This window comes from Triturus cristatus, chromosome 7, assembly GCF_964204655.1.
Source record: "Triturus cristatus chromosome 7, aTriCri1.1, whole genome shotgun sequence".
In the NCBI taxonomy this organism is placed as follows: Eukaryota; Metazoa; Chordata; class Amphibia; order Caudata; family Salamandridae; genus Triturus; species Triturus cristatus.
The window spans coordinates 727,180,607-727,201,110 of NC_140590.1; the positions used below are offsets into that span (position 1 = coordinate 727,180,607).

At 42.9% G+C, this 20,504-nt stretch overlaps 1 protein-coding gene across 4 annotated transcripts in view; it reads left to right on the forward strand.

Moving 5' to 3' along the window:
• Positions 1 to 20,504, forward strand: part of TBC1D16 (TBC1 domain family member 16) — a 966,933-nt gene that overhangs the window by 198,687 nt on the left and 747,742 nt on the right. For all 4 annotated transcript variants that reach the window (XM_085617442.1, XM_085617440.1, XM_085617439.1 and 1 more), the window contains exon 2: positions 19,837 to 20,066. In XM_085617442.1, coding sequence (XP_085473568.1) covers positions 19,895 to 20,066 — 172 coding nt within the window. In that variant the 5' untranslated portion in view covers positions 19,837 to 19,894. The remainder of the gene's footprint in view (positions 1 to 19,836; positions 20,067 to 20,504) is intronic.

The window sequence follows — 20,504 nt, forward strand, 5'->3', positions numbered from 1 at the left end:
AGGACCTGGGTCTGGTGTAATGTGCCTAGGGTCCAGGGAGCCCTTTGATCTACTTACTAATAGAGACAATAAAAATATTCCCAGCTATTGTAACAGAAAGTTTCAATTCTATTAAGGACATGGAGGCAAGGCTTATGCCATACTTTCTTCACTTTATTCAACCATCATCCCAGTTGAACCTTGTAAACAAAAGAACTGACTTTTCCAGCAGCACCCGTGAAGAAAAGGGAGAAAAAAGTCTGTCTGGTAACCGTCTATTCCTTATAATTGCTTACCGCCTCTTGTGCCCCCGCTTTCTTTGTGCAACATATCCAAATCCATGTCTTCAGTTCATTCCTGCAAGGGAGTATTATTTTCTGAAAAGAAATGTGAATCAGTACTAATAGTTTCTTAAACTCCAACATTTTCAAAACTGGAAAAAACTGTTAATGTCAATTTTACCAATAATCATTGCATAGTAATGCTAGTTAATAAAGTTACTCACCAGATACGTAGTCTTGAAATCGTATGTCCTTCTGTCCTCTCCTTCAACCCATGCGGGTGGGTGTTCGATGATCTGTGATCATTGGATGTGATAATCCTTGCCTCTTTGTCATTAATAGAATTGAAACATTCTGTTATGATAGTTAGGAAATGTTATAGTCTATGTTAGGACCAGAGTTGAGTATTACGTTTGAGCAAAGCTTGCGAGCCACCAGTAAAGCCATATCCATGTTCGGTTTAAAGTAGAACTTTTTTAAGGTAGGTTCTGAAGACCAGTCAGCTGTATTCAAAATGTCCTCCAGAAGAGTTCTCAGAGAAAAAGCCTTATAAGCCATAACCCCTCTGGCTGCGTATGCACCAAAAATACTTTTCTTAGAAATATTAAATGTAACTCCATCCAGGGTAGGGTGACCAGGCTTCTCGGATTTCACTGGACAGTCCCGGTTTTCAGAGGACTGACCCGCCGAGGATAGGCCAAACTGAAATGTCCTAAATCTGTAATCCTGGTGCCTCCAAATAAACTGTAGAAATCTGCGATGGGGCACGGGGGTAATATAGGGAACATGAAGTCCGCGTCCTGCAGGTTGAGAAGGACCATCCAGTCATGAAGCCTTGAAATGTCCCTGCGGAGGTTTATTCGTTCCATCTTGAAATGACGATAAACTAGCCATTCGTTGAAGTCTCTGAGATTTACGATAGGACGTTAGCCCTCATTCTTCTTATCCACCAGAAAAAAGGTTGCTCACAAACTTCCTCGCAAGAATGACTGCTGTAGATCTCATGCCTATTAAAAGCAAGTCTGAAATTTCTGCGTCTATATAGGAAAGTATCCTGTTCTGGGACAGTAAGAGATGGGAATGTTTTTTCGGTTATAGGGACCTGTAAAATTTGATCTGGAATCCTGCACCACTTGTTAGACCCGTGGATCAGTTGTAGACAAACTTTGCTATGCTCCCTCCCATCCTTAGTTGAGAAGAAGTTAGAACAGTCACTGTTAAAGGTTCCTTCCGTTCTGGACTGGGAGAAAACCATAAGTTCAGGCCGACCGCGATGGAGTGCGGGCTGGCTACAGTGACCCAGTTAGGCCTGTTCAACAGAGTATCTTGAATCCTTGTTGCGGGGCATTGCATGGATCTGCTTTGAAGATGTATCGCGCTGCTGAGGCAATGCGTCAGTTGCAAGAGGTAGCAAGGCTGTGGTGCGTCGACTGAGCTTGCAATGTGAAGTTCAGTGTCAGGGATAGGATGCGCAACTGAAGCAATGCATCGATTTTGATGAGCGCTGAAGTTGCTATGCAGAGTTTTGTACTCAAGGCTGGTGTCCACGAGAGATGCGAGGAGCTGCTCCAGGGATAGAGTCGCTCAATGGAGGTTCTGAAGGTGACTCGTCGGTCCCAAGATATGAGTTGCGCCAGCGAAGCAAATCTCTTGCAAAAGGTTGAATCCACGCAGCAGCTGCGATGCGACGGTTCTGCTCAGGGATGCGCTATTCAGCAAAGAGATGTGTCTGTTTTGCTCGAGGATGCATCAGTCACTAGTTCATCTGGAAAACACATTAGACTCATTTCCAAGGATCCACAACTGGGGTGACACCACTTGACAGGGTAGACTCGGATGGCAGAGTCCAGGTGCAGGGGCTGGAAGCCTGTTATGTTACAGGCTTCAGATTAGGAGGCCAGCCAACCAACCCTTGGAGCCACTCTGGGTTCAAGGGATGCAGGTACAGTCCTTTTTACCCAGGCAAGAGGGCAACAAGCAGCAGATCAGCATAGCAAAGCAGGAGTACAGCGGAGTGTCAGCCCTTCAGCTGCACAGCTATCCTTCTTTTTGGTAAAGTACCCACAGGCCCAGAAGTGTACTGATGTGGTGGAGTCTGATGTCCAGTACTTCTACTCCGTGGTGCCTTTGAAGTAGGGGAGACTTCAAAGACATGCCTTTGAAGTGCATGGATGTCCTCTCTTCCTGCCCTGGCTCCAGACTCACTACAGGTGGGTATACATCCCTTTGTGTGTAGAAAGGACACCACCTATTCAGGTGTAAGTGAGACTGTGCCCAGCTCTTCCCTCCCTACCAGAGGTGGCTCATTGAGATGCACCTAAGCTCCCATCGTGTGTTGCTGTCAAAGAGGAATACATAACGTCCAACTGCCAACTACTGCCAGTCATGTGATCAGAGACAAGCTACATACACCAAATGGCTAAAGCAAGAAAATGTCAACTTAACTTTAGAAAAGTGGCATTTACAGAATTGCAATTCAAAATCCGACTTCACCAGAAGTTTGCGTTTTAAATTGTGATTCCAGAAACACCAACTTGAAGGGTGTAACTCTTCCCAATTGGGAGTTAGTCATAACATGTCATAAGGTAACACCAATGTTATCCTATGGGAGAGCTATGCCTTGCATTAGTAAAAAACGAATTTGAATGTTTTTCACTACCAGGACATGTAAAGGCTTAAAAGTACTTGTCCTGCCTTTTTAAATACACTGCACCCTGCCCTTTGGGTTGTTTAGGGCCTACCTTAGGGGTGACTTATAAAAAGGGAAGGTTTGGGCTGGCAAAAGGTTTATTTTGCCAGGTTGACATGGATCTGCAATGACAGGCCTGAGACATGGTTAAAGGACTATTTAAGTAGGTGGTACAATCCGTGCTGCAGACCCACTAGTAGCATATAATTAAGGCTCCCAGTTTTCCGTTTTTACGGATTTTTACAGATAAATACAGACAGAAAACAATGTGTTTCCTGCCTGTATTCCTTTTTTAAAACGGAAAAATACAGAAAATTGTGCTTCTTGTGAGTGTCTCACCATGCTGTCTTTCATGAATTCCAGGCGAACACTGAGCAGACAGACAGAATGGGGACTTACAAAACAGGATTAGATTTCCTTAAATACCGGCATATGTTAACATGCATTTGTAGTATAACACTAATATGCATCTATGGGTGTAGTGTTTTGTTATGTGTGGCTGCTTAATTTGCTAAAACACGACAGGCATTCATGTCTGAGTGCACGGATAATAGTTAAATAAATGTGGAAATATACCATTTTACAACTCTATTTATTCTCAAAACACAAAATAAATATGGATAAATACAGACGGAAATGTTAAAAAAAAAAAATATATACCATAAAACCGGAAGACCTACATGTAATTTATAGGCCCTGGGTACATATATTACCACTTTACTAGTGACTTATAAATACATTACATTGTTGGGAATGAACCAATATTACCATGTTTAGAGGAGAGAGCACAAGCACTTTAGCATTGATTAGCAGTGGTACAGTTCTAATGCCAGCAGAAATTAGGTCAAAAAAGAGGAGGAGGAAGGCAAAAAGTTGAGGGGGGGGGAGGGGGGGAACCACCCGAACGCTGCCCAGTCTTAGTTACCTTTTTCGAAAGGTCCCACACAGAAGAGGGTGGGTGGAGAATATCCTGCCCTGTGTATAGAGGTGTCACAGCTTCACAAAGCTCATCATCAGACGGACGATAAGTAAGAGATTCCTCCTCAACATATGAGGTATCAGAATGTTGCATGGCGAGCACAATATATAGATAATGGAGAGCTAGTGGAATATATGAGCCTGGGCCAGGGGAGGCCCTCAATCCGAGGTGCAAATGCCCTAGGACACATAACACCCTCAGTGTTTTATGGGGGTCTGGGTCCCCGTTTATATATTTAATGGTTTTGCATCATTACAGACCCCATTCAGGGTGGAAGACTCCAGGTAGTATTGTGGGGGAAAGCCAGAGGCTCTGTGGTCAGTGGTGCTCCCAGTGTGTCCAGAGAGCAGTATGGCGCCGACCGTGGCAAAAAAGGGAGCATGTTCTACCAAGAATCCTCCGAGAGTGGAGGACGTGCACCCTCATGTGGTTAACGGATTGCTCGACATAATATTGCCCCATTGAGTTTAAGAAATGAGTGAAGTTGAATAAGGAGTTGTTGAGTGTGGTCCCACAGCAGTGTTAAAGCAGAGGTGGAAAAAAGGCCATTGAAGGAAACCGCCATATTCATTCAAACATTAGCACTGGGCTTGAATTAAGAGAGCTGGCGTTACAAATCTGGTATGCTACTGGAGCAGCGAAGAAAGAGTGGACTTAGAGGGAGACAAGGAACTGAATAGACTGTTACCTGATTGGCTGAGTCTTTGTTCTTTCTTTTCCTGGGTGTTGTTTGGAAAATTTGTTTGCAATGTTCAGCTGAGCTGCTGGTTCAATAACGTGAAGAAAGTAAAGCGTACTTCTCGCTTCTGGTCCTGACATAGAATGTAATGGTGTTAAAAGCTCCAATTGAGTGAGGCAACAGTTGAAGACGGCAGCAACAGGTGACTGCCTCAGGAAAACCAATTTAGGGACAAGTGAAAATGGCGGAACGGCCTAATGTTGGGATTGGAAAAGCATGAAAGTATAGATGGATCCTTGGAAGGGATCCGTTGACTGCTGGGAGGTGAGAGATATCTGGGCCCAAGTGTAGGCGGTCACAGGAAGAGAATCCGCTCCCCTTGAGGAGTTACAACTTTGAAAATGAATGGTGAAGATGTGGGAGTACCAAAAAGGAGCTCCAGGCCGGATTTTAGGAACCGGAAGGTGGTACTGGCTGAAGAGGCATTGCGAGAGGATTGGGGGCCTTGTTGAAGGTGATGGTCCCTCGGGTGCATCCCCCTTTTACGCCCCCCACCAGAACCATGCCTGTTGCAGGCCCCTACTGTTTTTAAGGCAGTAAGGGCCTGAATAACAGGAATCTTGGTTGACTGGCACCTTGAGAACTGGCCCACTGTGTGTAGTCTGAGGCACAAGAACAGACGAGGGCTCTAGACTACAGAGCGGGCGGAGTGATATTGAGGAATGATGTCCCACCCAGGGAGCTATATTTGGTGGCAGAGGCTGAAGGTTCTGTTAAAGAATCTACCCTCCTCCACTTCCCAGTGACAAAGAGATAATGGGATGAGGGAAGGTCCGAGACTTCGTGGCCACTCAGAATAAGCACAACAATGTCCATGTTCTCCAATAATACACACGACTACTTTGATGGCTTCCTGACTGACATGCGGCCAGAGGTCTGTTCAATTTGACTACATTTTAAGCAATACCTGAAGGACTCAAAATTTCTTCTCTGAGGTAAAATGACGTAGTTGGGTAGCAGAACCTGGAGCGTGGTCTGAGGAACAAGAATAGCTGTGGGTCAGAATCAAGGCACAGGTGCAACATAACATTTACCTACAAATCAACCAGGGAAGACTGTGAAAATTCCTTGCTGTGGAACAACAAAAAATTAGAGGGGGACAACATCAACAAGTTTGACACTTGCTATACTCCATAACCTCCGAGATGTTCCTCCTATCAAGCTGGATCACACACATAGGGTGAATATGCAAATTTCCTGAGAGGAGTGCATTTCATGCAAAGCATTGGATCAAATAATGTATTTGTGTTTAGAGGACACAAGCTTGAGGTGTTTCATGACCCGTCAGCAGTAACCCTGAAGAAGGACGGGGATTTCAGCCCTGTTACAGATTTCTTCCAGCAACTGTGAATTCCCCATCAGCGGTGCCCCCATAGAGTTACAAAGGATAGGGAGGCAAATAGGTGGTGAAATCCCTGAGAGAATTGAAAGTGTCATATTCCTACAAAAAGAAGAAGGGGAGAAAGACATCAGTGACACCTCTTGACAATAGGATATACGCCCTGTGGGACAGTGAGATGGCACAGAAGAAATCTGAAGTCCTCAGGGGTACCATGGTGGAAGCAAAGGAGAGGTGCTACAGCATCTTGGGATCAGAGCTTCTAGAATGGATTGTAGTAGAGCGAATACCTCAATACAACAGATGGACTGAAAGGGGACTTCTGCGTTATTGCCAGCGTAGCAAGGGTAATTTCAGTCTGGACACTAAGGGTTTTGTTGGCTTTATGGAAGCAAGTTGAGGGGTTATATCTAATGACAGTGATCTTGATGTCAGTTGGGTGCTTTTGTGCAGGGGTTTGAGAGGCCATGTTGGTCTCCTTTGGGGATCTTTGTTAAGGACTCACTGAGACAATGTGGAAGCTGTGACTGAGACATAGTGTGATTCAGGTTAAGAAAAATGATCTGTTCAGCACTCAATAGATAGGAGGAAGGTCATCTTGTTTGGTCTGATAATTGGTTAGTTCTAATAAGGGGCAGTGTAGGCATCAGAGTCGGGGTACAGGTCATGAAATGGGGCTGGTCAAAAAAGAGATTGGCGAGGTAGATGTGCAGCATTCGAAAAACGTTCATTACAAAACGTATGCATAGCCTTAGTCTTAGTGTGAGGGATCGTAACGCACCAGCTGAGGTGGGCTTCATCTTTTTAAGGGTGAGCGTGGTGGGTATCTGTAGTTTGCGAGTGAACAACCTTGAAAGAACAATGGCAGGTTGTGCTCCCACTGTGACCATGTTCTGAGATTTCGTTTAATATACCAGTGCAATATTCAAGCTGCATTTGCTTTAATTAACCAATGCTTTTGAAAGCAATGATTTATAAAGGGAAAGCTCAGGACTCTTTATGAAGTGCTAGGTGTTGATGGGGAGAGGTCTGGTAAACCTGTGTGTCACATACAATAATATTCGAAGTGTAAGTACTGTATGATAGTGGTCAACGATTGAACGGGAGTCAGTAGTAAATCACTCACCAGCAATGATTTCTCTAAAAAGAGATCAATAATTGATTTGGAATTAGATCCACTATTTCTTTTCTCCAAATTTGATTAGTCAACATTTTTGTTAAATAATAAATAGACATTAAAGCTACATCCAAACACTCATCATCCTCTCTGTATGTTGGTCCCCTTACTCTGGGCATACCTGTGTTTGATTGATCTGCTTTGTGTGGTATTGTATGTGTGTCTATATATTCCTCTTTGTATGGCAGCCTCAGTGCATTGGTCTGTGGACATGGGTACCTGTCTCTCTCTGGTTTGCCATGGCATCTAATAATCAAGCACTTCTAATTCTCCGTCATGCCTGTTTGCTCACAAAGTTCAACCCCCGGTTTGCACCCACTTCGCTCTCCTGCTCCTTTCTTCCCGCTTGTGTGGTCAATTTTCCTATCCTGGTCTTTTTTTTGTTTAATTGATACAGCAGGTTGGCTAGTGAGTACCTCCCAGTTTTGGGGAAGGTCATTCCATTCAATAGGCAATATAGACGCATTGGAAACCTATCCAATTCCTAGCTACCTAAGTGCTTTAAATAGACAAGTTAAACAAATTACAGTTTACTATTTGTGGTGGTAATATCAAGGTAAAGTACATCTATATGATATTCAGTCAAGTGGATGAGAGTAAGGTTAAAAAAAACAAGGCTGTGGAACAGTAGGAAAAGTAAGTTGTAGGAAGTTCTATGCACAGAAGTGAAGTATACCAATAATTAGAAGCATGCGGATGCTGTGAAAATTACCCTACTTCGCTATTAGTGTATCCATGAGGTGTCTTCTATTTCTGTGGCACAATCTATATATAACACACAGAAGTTTTCAGTCCAGACTTGTAGAATGGACCTCTGTTTCTAATAATAAGGCAGCGAAGAGTGGGGAGCACAGTTATCGCAAGATCAAAACCCTGTCAGCAAACAAAAGAAATAGATGGGCCACCACATTTTGGGCTTCTTGGAGTTTTGGCAACAAGTAATTTGGGCGTTCATAAATACTTTATGTTGGTAAGGAATTCCCCTGCATGAAGACTGGGGGTGTATCCCTTCCCTGACTGCCTGACCTTTTGTAAAACTGATTACCTGACCTATTATTTTGACACTGACATCTCACTAATCTACTTTATACGCAGAGGTCAAGGCCTGTCAATGACAATGCGAGTTCCATGTGAGGTCCCTGACCTGTCCTGTGACATAAAGGGGCATACCATCATATAGTGGATTACTATCCCTGTTGTGGGTGTATTGCGCAAGGCGGTGACGGACGCAGGTCCAGGTTTGGGATTCACAGTATACCCAGACCTCTTTCTCTGGCAGTGAGAGTGTGGTCTACTAACCCTTCTCTTGTAAAGTAATAATGTAAAACCCAGAACCTTGCACCAACATATTGTCTGTCTTTCTTTCTGTCTGTGGATCAGAGTGCTGACACAAGTACGATCCATCTTGGATGCCCCAGGGTTGGCATGGCACAAGATGGAGGATGAAGACCGCTTCCCTAGACAATGGAAGTGTATTACCTGCATTTTTGTGGCTGCAGGGTGGCAATCCAGACACTAAAGTGAGAAGGATGGATACAGGGCTGCTACCTTTTGAAAATCCAATAAGACTTTGTTAGCAAAGGGTTGCTAATGAGTTCTTCCTGCTCACTTCAACTTGGTCTATAGTAGGAGTGGGTCTGCTGTACAAGGTGAGTAAGTTTATCGTTTTGGCCTACCCTCTTTTCTATCCCTGATTACTGCTTCAAGAAGGCTGATGACAGCCAGCACAAAGATTTCATATTTAATTGTGCCTATGTTTTGGAAGTCTGACCCAGAGCTACCTGTTGTGTAAAGCATTGCTTTACACCAAGGCTATGTCCGGAGAACAGCCTGGCAGTAACATTTGAAAAGGCACCAACCCAAATCGGTTTTAAAATATGAGATAGTGGATCCACATCCCATGAGCATTTATGTAGAAATGAGAACAAAACCACCTCACTTTGTTCCAGTTCTAAGTTCTTCATGACCAAAGAAGGGATAACTCAACAGATTTATTCAAGGACTGCTATGTGACCTGTACTGGTATCAGCCATTCTGCCAAAGGTGAGGGTTCTTCACCTGACGTGCACTTTTTGCTTGAGTAGGCAAGGGTCTGCCTAGTTCTTAGAATCATGCCTACCTGCTGATTCTGAAAAGGTCACTGGTCCATTTGCCTGGGCTTATTTGAGGAAGGAGGTAAAACTGATGAGGTTTGTAAGGAAGCCGGCATGAGGGAGAGTTAGAAGTGCTTTATTTGATACCAGGGTGAGTCAGAGAGAGACAGGTAACCATGTCCACAGGAAATCTAAGTGCAAGCCTGAGAGTGTTTGTAACTTTTTGATCGGCATATATCAGTGAGGCTGACATCCAGATGTGATCCTCTAGACACTCCATTGGCCTGTGTTGTGGGACTATCAAGAGCTGTCTCACTCCTGTTGTGACAGACTGCTTCCTGGACAAAGGACAGGGCAGAGGAGGGGGCACTTCAAGTGGTTACCCCCCACAACACAGACTTCAAAGACTAAGACACTAAATAGCATCTGTGTCTGGAAACGATTATAAAAAGAGGAGCTTGAAACTACCAAAAATGTCAAACTGGAGCTGTACATCTGTGTGAATAAGATCAGCACGACGTTTGCCTGTTGATATTAGGACTGGAGACATCACCCACTGAAATCAAGATCACTCGCCGTGGAACCTGGAGCCCCAGCGCCTGCCTGCTGAGACCAGAGGACTCTATAAGGACAACGTCCATCCCAAGTTGTATCCTGACTACCTCAAACTCTCCAAACCCCTGTTCTTCCTCCCGCACTACACCACACACCCCACTCAAAGCACCATAACATGAATAGAAAAGAATCACAACTGCTAAAATGCTTACTCTACACAATTTTTCTTCATGTATTCTGTGTTGAAAATATTGTTTGACCTACTCACAGAACCAAACCAGACCTCACCATTACAGAAACATGGCTCATCAAAGACTTTGCACCCACATGCCACAAAACCATACCACCAGATTTTCTAATCAACAAAAATTGTAAATCGCACGCTCCAAGGAATAGGAGGGTTTCCACGCTCCAATCTGCTGTACACAGACAACCTTGTGTTGATCAGCTGAACCCCTATCTGTCTCCAACACCTGCTAGATACAACTAGCAGTTATTCAGCTATTAACGGTCTACCTATCAATCTCGAAAAATTGAAGGTAATGCGACTAAGTAATGCGACTAAACCCGAAAAAGTTAACACCCAGTTAACGTTAGCATTTGGCAGGCACATCAATAGAAGCAGTCGTATACAAGTATTTGGGGGTGACCATAGACAACAAAGGCACGTTTAAAACAAAAAAAGAAGCCATCAAGAGGCAATTCATTTGTGGTAGCTTTAAAACCAATCAAACACAAAACTGCTGGTCCAAGCTTTATCCCACTGTTACAGGTTTTACAAGCAAAGCTCATTCCAGCCATCATTTATGGGAGTGAGTACCGGAGGGAAAGACACGCGGACATTCTGGACCGGCAAGAATGATATTCAGCCTACCCAATTATGTTTCGCCCACCCAAATCAGGCTGGAATTTGGCCTACAGACCCAAAGAATTGCCCGCAAAGGTGCCTATGTCAAGTGCTGGTACAGGATTAAAAAGTCTGAATCAGGAACCCTGAACACCCACCTCTGGAATTAAATACACTCCAGGAAGGAATGTGCAGCCATGAGCTATCTGACAGCATCAATAAATAGTCTACGCCTTGAGGACCTCTGGCCGGCCTCAGGCTTAACAGTTTTAAGCAACTTGTAAACAAGACAGTGAAAAGGCTGTCTATAGTGGAAGACAAGGCATCGCTCAAAGAAAGGGCCCACGGGTGGTTCGTCATGCAGAGCTACGCCAGGCCATTCCCACAATCCTATTTAGGTGGTGGATTTAACAGGAGAACGAAAGAAAAATATCTTATCTTCCGAATGGGCATTTTACCAGTCTTGCCGAATCTCCCTCCCTCCTTAGAAATGATTACTGACATCGACCAACTGCCGCTTATGTGGGAAAGTGGAAGAGACTGTCTTACACCTATTCTGTATCTGCGGGGAACTACAACTTGAACGTCGACTGCTCCTGAAACCCACCTTTAAAAACAAGGGGATAAGATCCTGCAGACAAGCAGTGAATGCATGCCTTGGAGGAGGAGACGTACAGCTGGTGTGTTGCTTTGCATGATTTATGGAGACGTCGGGGGAAAACATTCAGAGAATAAGCGACCAGCAACCAAAAGAACCTCACAGTGCCGACGCTCTGTGAACCGTATGTACTCAGACCAAGGTCCTTCCACCTCAAACCCTATCCGCAAGCTGCACACCTTTCTGTTCCCCCCCCCCCCCCCCCCGAACAGCCCCTCTAAAACCCCCCCCCCCCCACACCCCCAGGTTTATGGGGACTTCTAAGCCACACCCTCCCCACTTCGGGGCTGCAACACAGCTGCTTGGGATATTGGAATGATCAGGACCCGACTCCATAAGCCGGAGCACAACGCCTAATAGTAAAACTCCTTTTCGGCTGTTGAGTAAAGCTTTGTGTCTTATTTTTACAGAGCTTCATACCTGGATTTGTTACTTATTGAAACAGGCCCCCACACAAACTCTCCCCTTCTTTATTCTTTTTATGGTAAGCACATAATTTTAAAACTTTATAACTTATTGTTATGGCTTTTCAACAAACCAAGAGACTTAGTCAACCATCTTCATTTATAATGCACCAGGCACTTTACGTGATCGCAATATGAAAACTTTTAAAAAACCACACAAAAACGCTTGTCGGTAATGGAGTTCGTACTTACCTTGTTAAAATCTGCACATTGAACCAACCCTTAGAAGTTGCATTTGTCAAGCAATTTGCTAAGTAAGACTCAATCTTATTTGATAACTTACGCTAGTAATGCACCCAGGACTCCAGTCTAATATTCCAGGTCCCAAGTAATTTTTTTGTACACTGATCGAATCGTTAATTAGTTGCAAATTTTTATACCTAAATAGTTTGAGAGGAAAATGTTTTGCCCTATCACAAAATCAAAGCTTTTGTCTTTTTATTGGTTGATATTAACCAGAAACTCCTGTTTTATGATATGCTCTACGATCTTTTAATCACGGATTGTGCTGAACTATGCTTTTTATGTGAAAATTGTTAAGGTTTTTATTAACTAAACAATAAAAAAATACTTAATATTGTAGCGGGCCTGGCTTCCATCAATAAAACATCACTAAAAATATAAAATATTGAAATCCACACCATGGGTGGCTGTGAATCCTTGATGAGAAGATGTCCGTTCCATCTATAGCTTATTCCTTTCTCTTAATATAAAGACCAGCAGACAGCAGTGTAAACTTTAAAGATATTTTACTAGAGACCGTGAACAACACTCTTCTGGGCCAACCAAACCTATTTATTCTAGTAGAACCAAACATATGGTTTGACAAGAATCTGACCACAACCACAGCTTTCACAACCAACCTTGAGGTCTTCAACCTACATAAAATTGTTCTAGCCCAACCCACTCTGCTGGGCTCACTCTAGTTGTTATTTTTGCGCCCATGGGACAACCACTGTTACAGACAACTCCTCCCCATAAGCTGGAGCGACCATAACACTGTCACTTTCGAGATCAACCTACTTATCAACAACACTTCAAAGACCCCAAAAACTAACAGCAAGAAATGCTTGTGTAGGTAATGTAAAAAACTAGACATCCAAAAACTCAATTCCCATCTTGCAAATACCCTAATAAATATCCAACCGAAAGATATACACCTTCTACAACTGGATCGCTACTGCACTGGGCAAACATATACAAATAGAAACTACTGCCAGGGTTGACCACAATCAGAACACCACATGGGTTAATGAAAACATTAAAAGAATGAAAACACAACTCAACAAACTACAAAGCAAGTGGAGAAAATCCAGTGATGAAACCGACAAAGCACACTACGTCACTATCACAGAGCCAACAGAAGAGCCATCAGAATCACAAAAAGCCACAAGTCAATAGCATAACTGAAGCCAACTAGCGTTCCTAAGAATTCCACAATATTCTAGCAGAATTCTGCAATTCGGAGTGCCAAAAAACAGAAAGAGCACAATCGCAAGTCTTCTGTGACAAAATCTCCATGGTATTGATCTCAACAATTAAAACAATATAAAATTACATTAAAGAGAACTTAGACAATGCCACACAAACACATGACCTAACCACCACAGAAAGAAACAAAAGTAATCTTCAATCAATACTTACTTTCAATACCCTTTCAGAAAAAGATTACCTCAACATTGTCATTGTAAGCAGACCATTAGGATCACCTTCAGACTCAGCACATCTGAAAATATTTAAAGATATCCTTTACATAACCTTTGCCGAGGTACTAGTAGATGCCTAGTCTACAAGTCCCTAGAGCTAGGTTCATTCCCAACCGAGCTGAAGACCTCCTAAATTAGACCACTTCTCAAGAATAAAAACCTTGTTTCATTCGACTCGGTTAACTACAAGCCCATGTCAAATGGACCATTCTAAGAAAAATATTTGAAAAAGCAGTGTTTACTCAACTTTCTAATTTTACAGAACTTAATGGCATACCACTAATCTGGCTTCCGACAAGGCAAAGGCACAGAATCAGCCATCTTATTCATTTGGGATTATCTAAAACTCACAGTGAGTAGGAACGGAGTGGCCAGCCTTTGTCTTATGGATTTATCGGGTACATTTGACACTGTTCACCATCACACGCTCCTACAAAGGCTCCATCTCCGAGTATGTGAAAATGCTCTAAAATGGATTGTTTCCTATCTCAGACAAAGTGTAGGTTACCCAACACCTTTCACATCAGTTCCTTAGACCCAGCTTCCCTCTGGGTTCCATTGTATTGCGTCTATTATTGAACATCTACATAGCCTCCTTACAAAGCCTGATTAAATTATTCAACCTCACTGTTACAACTATGCATGTAACACCTAAATCTGTTTAAAAATAGATGGTCCGAAAGACCTCTACAGCGCAAAACGTAGTTACTCCCTTTCTGCCATTAACACACGGATGATGACTAACTATCTGAAACTCAAAGACTGAGATCACGACCTAAGGACAATGACAAAAATACCAGCCCTCCACCATATGGTCGAAGGGAATCGAGAACCCCTACAGCAACTTCAAGAGAGTCCAAAACCTAGGAGTAACCATGGATTCATCCTTGATATCATGTTAACGATGTCACAAAAAGTGCCTTCTACTCAATGAAAACTCTGCGTCCGATCTTCACATACCTTGGATAGCAACAGACACTGCAAGCCATCCTCACACTTGTGATCTCTGAGCTTGACTATGCCAACATCCTATACCTTGGGGAACTGGTATTAGTCATTTGCAAAATACAACTCATCCAAAATACTCCTTCACTGCTCCACCCAACAGAACACATGACTTCAGTCTTTCAATTATTCCACTGGCTACCTATAGCTAGACGGGCTGTGTGAAGGTATTCCACACTGTCCACAGAGCCTCCCAAGGAGAAGTTCCACCAAGCATATAAGTTAAATACAAGCAGTACAAACAAAACGGGACACTGCGCTCCAGGTTTGAACCACTTATTATAGCACTGTATTATAAGAAAATCCATAGGGGAACGCTGCTTTCTCAGTATAAGTTGCCAACTTCTGGAGGTCACTACCTGCCAGCATTCGATGCATTCAGGAGCACTTACAATTTAGAAGGCAGTTGAAAACAAAACTAGTTCCAAGATCACTACATCTTCTCACATATTGGGGATAGAAACTGATTAGGCAATTGCACCTTCAACTCAATATCCAGCTTTCAACTCACAGAAAACACAACCAGCTAAGTACTTTCTAACTGCAGCTAAAGAAAGGACTGACTCATGATTCTCCAGTGTATTATTTAGTTATTTCAATTCATATGTAACGTTTCTGGCCTACACTAATACTAATACCATAATACTCAGCGGTTGGAAGACAACTGTAACTTAAACCTCTTACTCTCACATACGACATCTGCTACAGGGCTTGTCCATCACCAGTACTTTATAGAGCCAATAAACCAGTCATCACCAAATGAACAGCCACAGAATAACTGAAGAGATCGGTCACACACTCCTGATCAATTGGAGGACTTTAATCTAGTCCACCTCTGCAGGCTCCTCATAACTATACACTATGACCACTACTTTACATCTCACAAAGACACTCTGATATGGGATGATGGTAACAATATCCAACCCAGCAGATTTCTTCACTTTCTCTCTCTTTCTTCAACCATGCGTACTCTGCACCAAAACTATAAACAAAATTTCAGGTTAGACAACCCAATGCAGTAACCAGCTAAATAGACCACGAGCATAAGAAATATGCTGACCGATTACTGAAATCCATAAACTGCACATCTGTCTCTCACACCTCATTATCCAACTCACTGCTACGTGTTGCGTACCAAAACACGATACCAGCACCTTGATGGTCATAACGCACAGCATGGAAACACTTCCCTCAAAGAATCACAAAACAAAGACATTCTTCCAGCCACACACCCTCACTTGGCTTAGTTTGCTACCCATGTAGGTAAGCAATCTTTTTGCTTTTTTAAAAATTGTTTTATATAGAGGAAAACCGGGCGCAGAATCAAATAGGCATTTATGAACAAGACCGCATTTGTGTTAGCTTTATTGGATTTTTGTTAACATATACAAGTCGGTACAGTAATGAGCTGACTACAACTGTAACAACAGTCTATGCAGAAAAAAGGTCAGCGCACCAGCACATGTATACAAGGTAGATCTCAACGATGCCCCGAGATATAGTGGAGCTGCGTAAGTCATCCAGCTAGCAGACGAGTGATTGGTCTGCCATGGGGTAAAGGCGAAGTGGAACGTCACAGACCTGTTTCCAAGTTAAGGCTTATGGAGCTATAATGCGTCATTCGGTGTATCTTCTGTAGATGGGTGGGTGGGAGGGGTTGAAAAAGACGCGATTGTGCATCCAAATGAGTTTATAAGCGATAGGGTTGGCTGAGGTGTATCGTTAGTGTGTGAACAGTGGCTCTCGCAGTCGAATTTTAAATAGTCTAAAGTCATGTTGGTTATCGTTTGGAAATGGCACTGTAGAGCGAGGTACAACAATCTAGCTGGTGATCAGTCACTATAGTTTTTCTGGCATCAAGTGATAATGGAGGGAGAACCGGTCTGAGCTTGTGCAAAAGCGTATAGCATGTTTGTACAACCGAAGAGATTTGGATGTTTAGGATCGAGCTTAACAGCAATATTGTTTGCTCAGGGTTTTTGCTACAGATTAGAGCCTAAGACAGTTAACCAAGGGACAGCCATCATGTATGGTCCTTGCCCATTACAGAAATCGCCGTTTGGTTCATGTATATTTTGAGCCATTGTAAATCATCCAGTGTTTAACATTGTTCAAACAGTCCAGCAATGCTGAAGCTTTGATCCAATTAGACTAAAAATAAATTGGGTGTCATCAGTGTAAGAATGTCGGGCACCCACAATTTCTGGCAATACGAAGGAGAGATCTAACATAAATAGTGAATAAATAGGATGAGTGTCCACTCTTGGGTACTTCAGTTTGTAGTGGCAAGGGGAAGCAGACTATTGTTTAACATCACCTTTTACAAGCGATTATCTAGCAAAGATTTAAGCCATGTTAAGGCAGTGCCCATTATCTTGTGTTTAGACAGGCAATCCGAAGATAGCAGATAGTTCCAACAACATTAGGGGACTGATAGAATTTTTGATGGCAGCCAACAAATAAACAGATCATCCAGAACAGCTATTAATGCTGATTCTGTACTCCGGGGAGAACAAAAACCGACTTGTGAGTCTTCCTGAAGTTAGCTGATATCAAAATAGTTCCAGAGCTGATTAGCCAATATTTGTTTGAAGAGTTATGCGACAGGAAGTATTATAGGACCCGATAGGATAATACTATAGTACCTGATAGGATAATAGTTTATTGGATCTTGCAGATCCAAATTAGGTTATTAAAATTGGCAGATTGACAGTTGCTTGCTTTCTTAAATCTTTAGGTACAATTCCAGATTGCAGTGCCAGATTAATATTCTTGTAGATTGTTTGGTGATTTCTGGAACATCCTATTGGAGAATGTTAATGGGTACTGCATTTGAGAGGGAGCTTGACGGACATGTTTTGATGTATTGAGGCAACTCGTGGATGATTGCACATGTAAAGTGATTGGATCAAGGAGATAAATGAATATTATTTAATTCTGAACTGTATGGTAACCTTTTTTGGTAGATGCAATGTTAGATGCTGACTGTTTGAGAGATGGAAAAGCAGAGCGCATCAGCTTAATCTTTTGATTAAAAAAAGTAATCCAGCTTAAATTTGTTTAGGCACAGAAAGATTGGGGGATATTAGTCGAGTAGAGAGTATGATTGTTGGACAGTTCATTTATAATTTTGAAAATCTTTCTGTTCATTAATTGCATTATAATGCGATTTGAGTAGTGTTGTTTTCCAACTTTAATAATGAATTTCTTCTAGTTTTCCCTTTTAATTGGTTTTAAGCTTGAAATAGTACTGAATATGCCACATGCGTTCTACCAGCCTTACTACAAGTGTCATAGTACGAAGATTGTCATAGAAACATAAAGCATGGTTCATGTTCTTTGTTATGGAATTACTTATTGTATTATATGGTTACCGTTGAATTGGTAGCATATTTTATTTTGAGCACCTACCACCAAATCCTGTCATGGGGCCTGCTGCTGCTCAGTGGTGCCACCTTCATTCGTCTACGGGGGCACTTTTAGGCAGGAACATTGGCAAGGTCTTCCAAGCCCTGTGCACACATTTACAAGACATTGACCTGTCACCATGCTCCTTAATGGAATCTGCATGGTACTCCAGGCCTTGCATTGCCAGTTATTCTAATGTGTGTGTATGGGCCTGGGACAGCGTCATATATTTTAAATTGTACACTGTAGAAGAGGCCGATTTCTCCGGCCCAGCATGTGTGCAAAGATAGACCGGACATGTCTTGCAGGTCGGGTTGACCAGGGCATTGTTGTCTCTGGTGCTTTCAGGGTTGCTGTTTTCGTGGCAGCAAACCAACTGACAAAGACCTCAAGCTACCAAACCACAGATATCCACGTAAACATGCAGTCTGGTGCGCCCCAACAGTTGGCGCCTGCCTATTTTTAATGTAGAGCAAGTCCTGGGTTAAAATACTAAAATAGCTGCAGGTCAAAATTGAGGAGCTTCAGTAAACCTGGAGGTGTGGGCCTTAGAAGTAAAATAGCAAGGCTGCTCCAGCTCAGCCACATGGCCCTGTCCTTCAGCACTACACTAGTTTGGGAACCCAACAAGCTAGCGTGGTGGTGCACCAGCCCAGCTAGTGTACCTCTGCTGTACAGGGAGGCGCAACAGTTCAGGCTTGATGTTCATCTGTAGAGCTGGGAACCCAGTGTTCAGAAGCAAGTGCTGCTACATGTCAGCACCAAGGTACACTATTGGACCTGTGTGTGGGGGTCCAGCTAAAGAAAGAGCAATAAGAGTCTTCTGCCAATCCGATTTGGTTAGCATTGGTAGAACTGCGAGAGGGATCCAGGACTGGTAAAGCATGGGGCGCAGCAGGTGAGCATTACTAGTGCTCTGGCTGTGGCCTTCACTCTGCAATAGCAGGGAACGTATCAGGCTAGGAAGGTGTGGGCCTCAGCAACTCATCGGGGCTAGGCTGCAGGAGGATTCATTAGATCTGGATTTTGGGCATTGATAGTGGATCCTTCCTGCTGGGCAGGCTATGGGGTTTCTCATTGTGTAATCAGGTAGTTAATGTTGAGAAGGTCAGAAGTTTACACAGTAACCACAATGGCACATTTTTACTTAAGGGGGACCGTGGCATCAGGCAACTCGGGTCCATGACATGTGAACGTGTGCATTGTTCGCTCTGTGGGTTTAATTGACAATTCCCGGTTTCCCTCATAAGACTACTACTATTTGTACCAGGATGGTATAAGACAAGCAATTTATTTCTACTTTAATGCTTTACTCAAAGATATCTCTTTAATAGCTGGATCTGTTTTAGTAGTACATTGTAAATGTGTACTTCAGGCCAATAATAACTCATTCAGTGTATACGCTTTGATGCCTGAAATAGAAGCAGCCTAGAGGAGGTTCTTGTAAGAGTACAGTTAAATCGTAGGATGTTTCCCCATAAGAAATATATAACCCTTTAGAGTCAGGAGTGGAGTCAGCACTCCAGCAAATGGAAGTCTCGTGCTGTGTTGGTAATGTGACAGCAGCAAAGAAGAGGTCATGCACAACATTATTCACTTGAGCGCATGAGAGAGGTGTGCCTAATGAACTGAGACCTCTAATAATCATATGTCTACGAAGCTTCTTTAAATCGGGTTTATAGTAATCTACTTAAACAGTGACCCTAAGATTACAGTAATTAGCATAATGAACTTTATTTAATGGCTTCTGGGACTGTTTTATCCTTCAATATCTACGTACAACAGATGTTGCTGCAATTTAAATAATTCTTCAATCCGAGTTTGCATTGCACATTTTTTTCAAAGTCTTTTGCAAGTGTGCGTTCTCTTGCTGAGGAATCTAACGTTCTACTCCTGCATCTGCTCTTTCTGTGCTAGATCGCCTGCTCCTTTAGCTCCAGTGAAGTCTTCAGATAATGGAAAGTTTCACCTGGAGATGTCTCTGGGTCGGCTCCTGCGACGTGCCTCTTCCAAAGCGTCCGGCCTCCTGGCCCTGAACACTAGTGGCAGTCCACCTACTATCCTTGATGGCGAGATCATATACTCCAAGAACAATGTGTGTGTGCATCCGCCAGAGCTTCTCCAGGGGCTTGGGACCCATCACCCAGGTGAGAACCTCCTCCACTCCCTTAGTCTTCCCTTTCTGACTAAGCTCTCTGTGCAGTAACTAGACACGAGTGACCGCCCTTATAGGCTGGCATAATGAAGCGAATTCTTCTGTATGTGGGCAGTCGACAGGTTGGCATGTTGATCGTCATAATCACCTCATTGCTGTGTCTTGTGTTTGTATGTATTCACTACACATATTCACTACACATTCACAAATAGGAATAGCTAAATCAGAAAAAATGTCAATTACACCACTAGATGACTGTTAGACATGCTTGTGAAACATCAGATAAATCGTTGCAAGATTTTTACAATCTGCATTATATAACCCAATTGTAATAGTATGCATGCCTCAAATAACGTTTCCAGCCACACACCAACGAGATTTGGCTAGGTGTCCCAAGACATCTTAAAATAGAAATTGTAAATACTCCTAC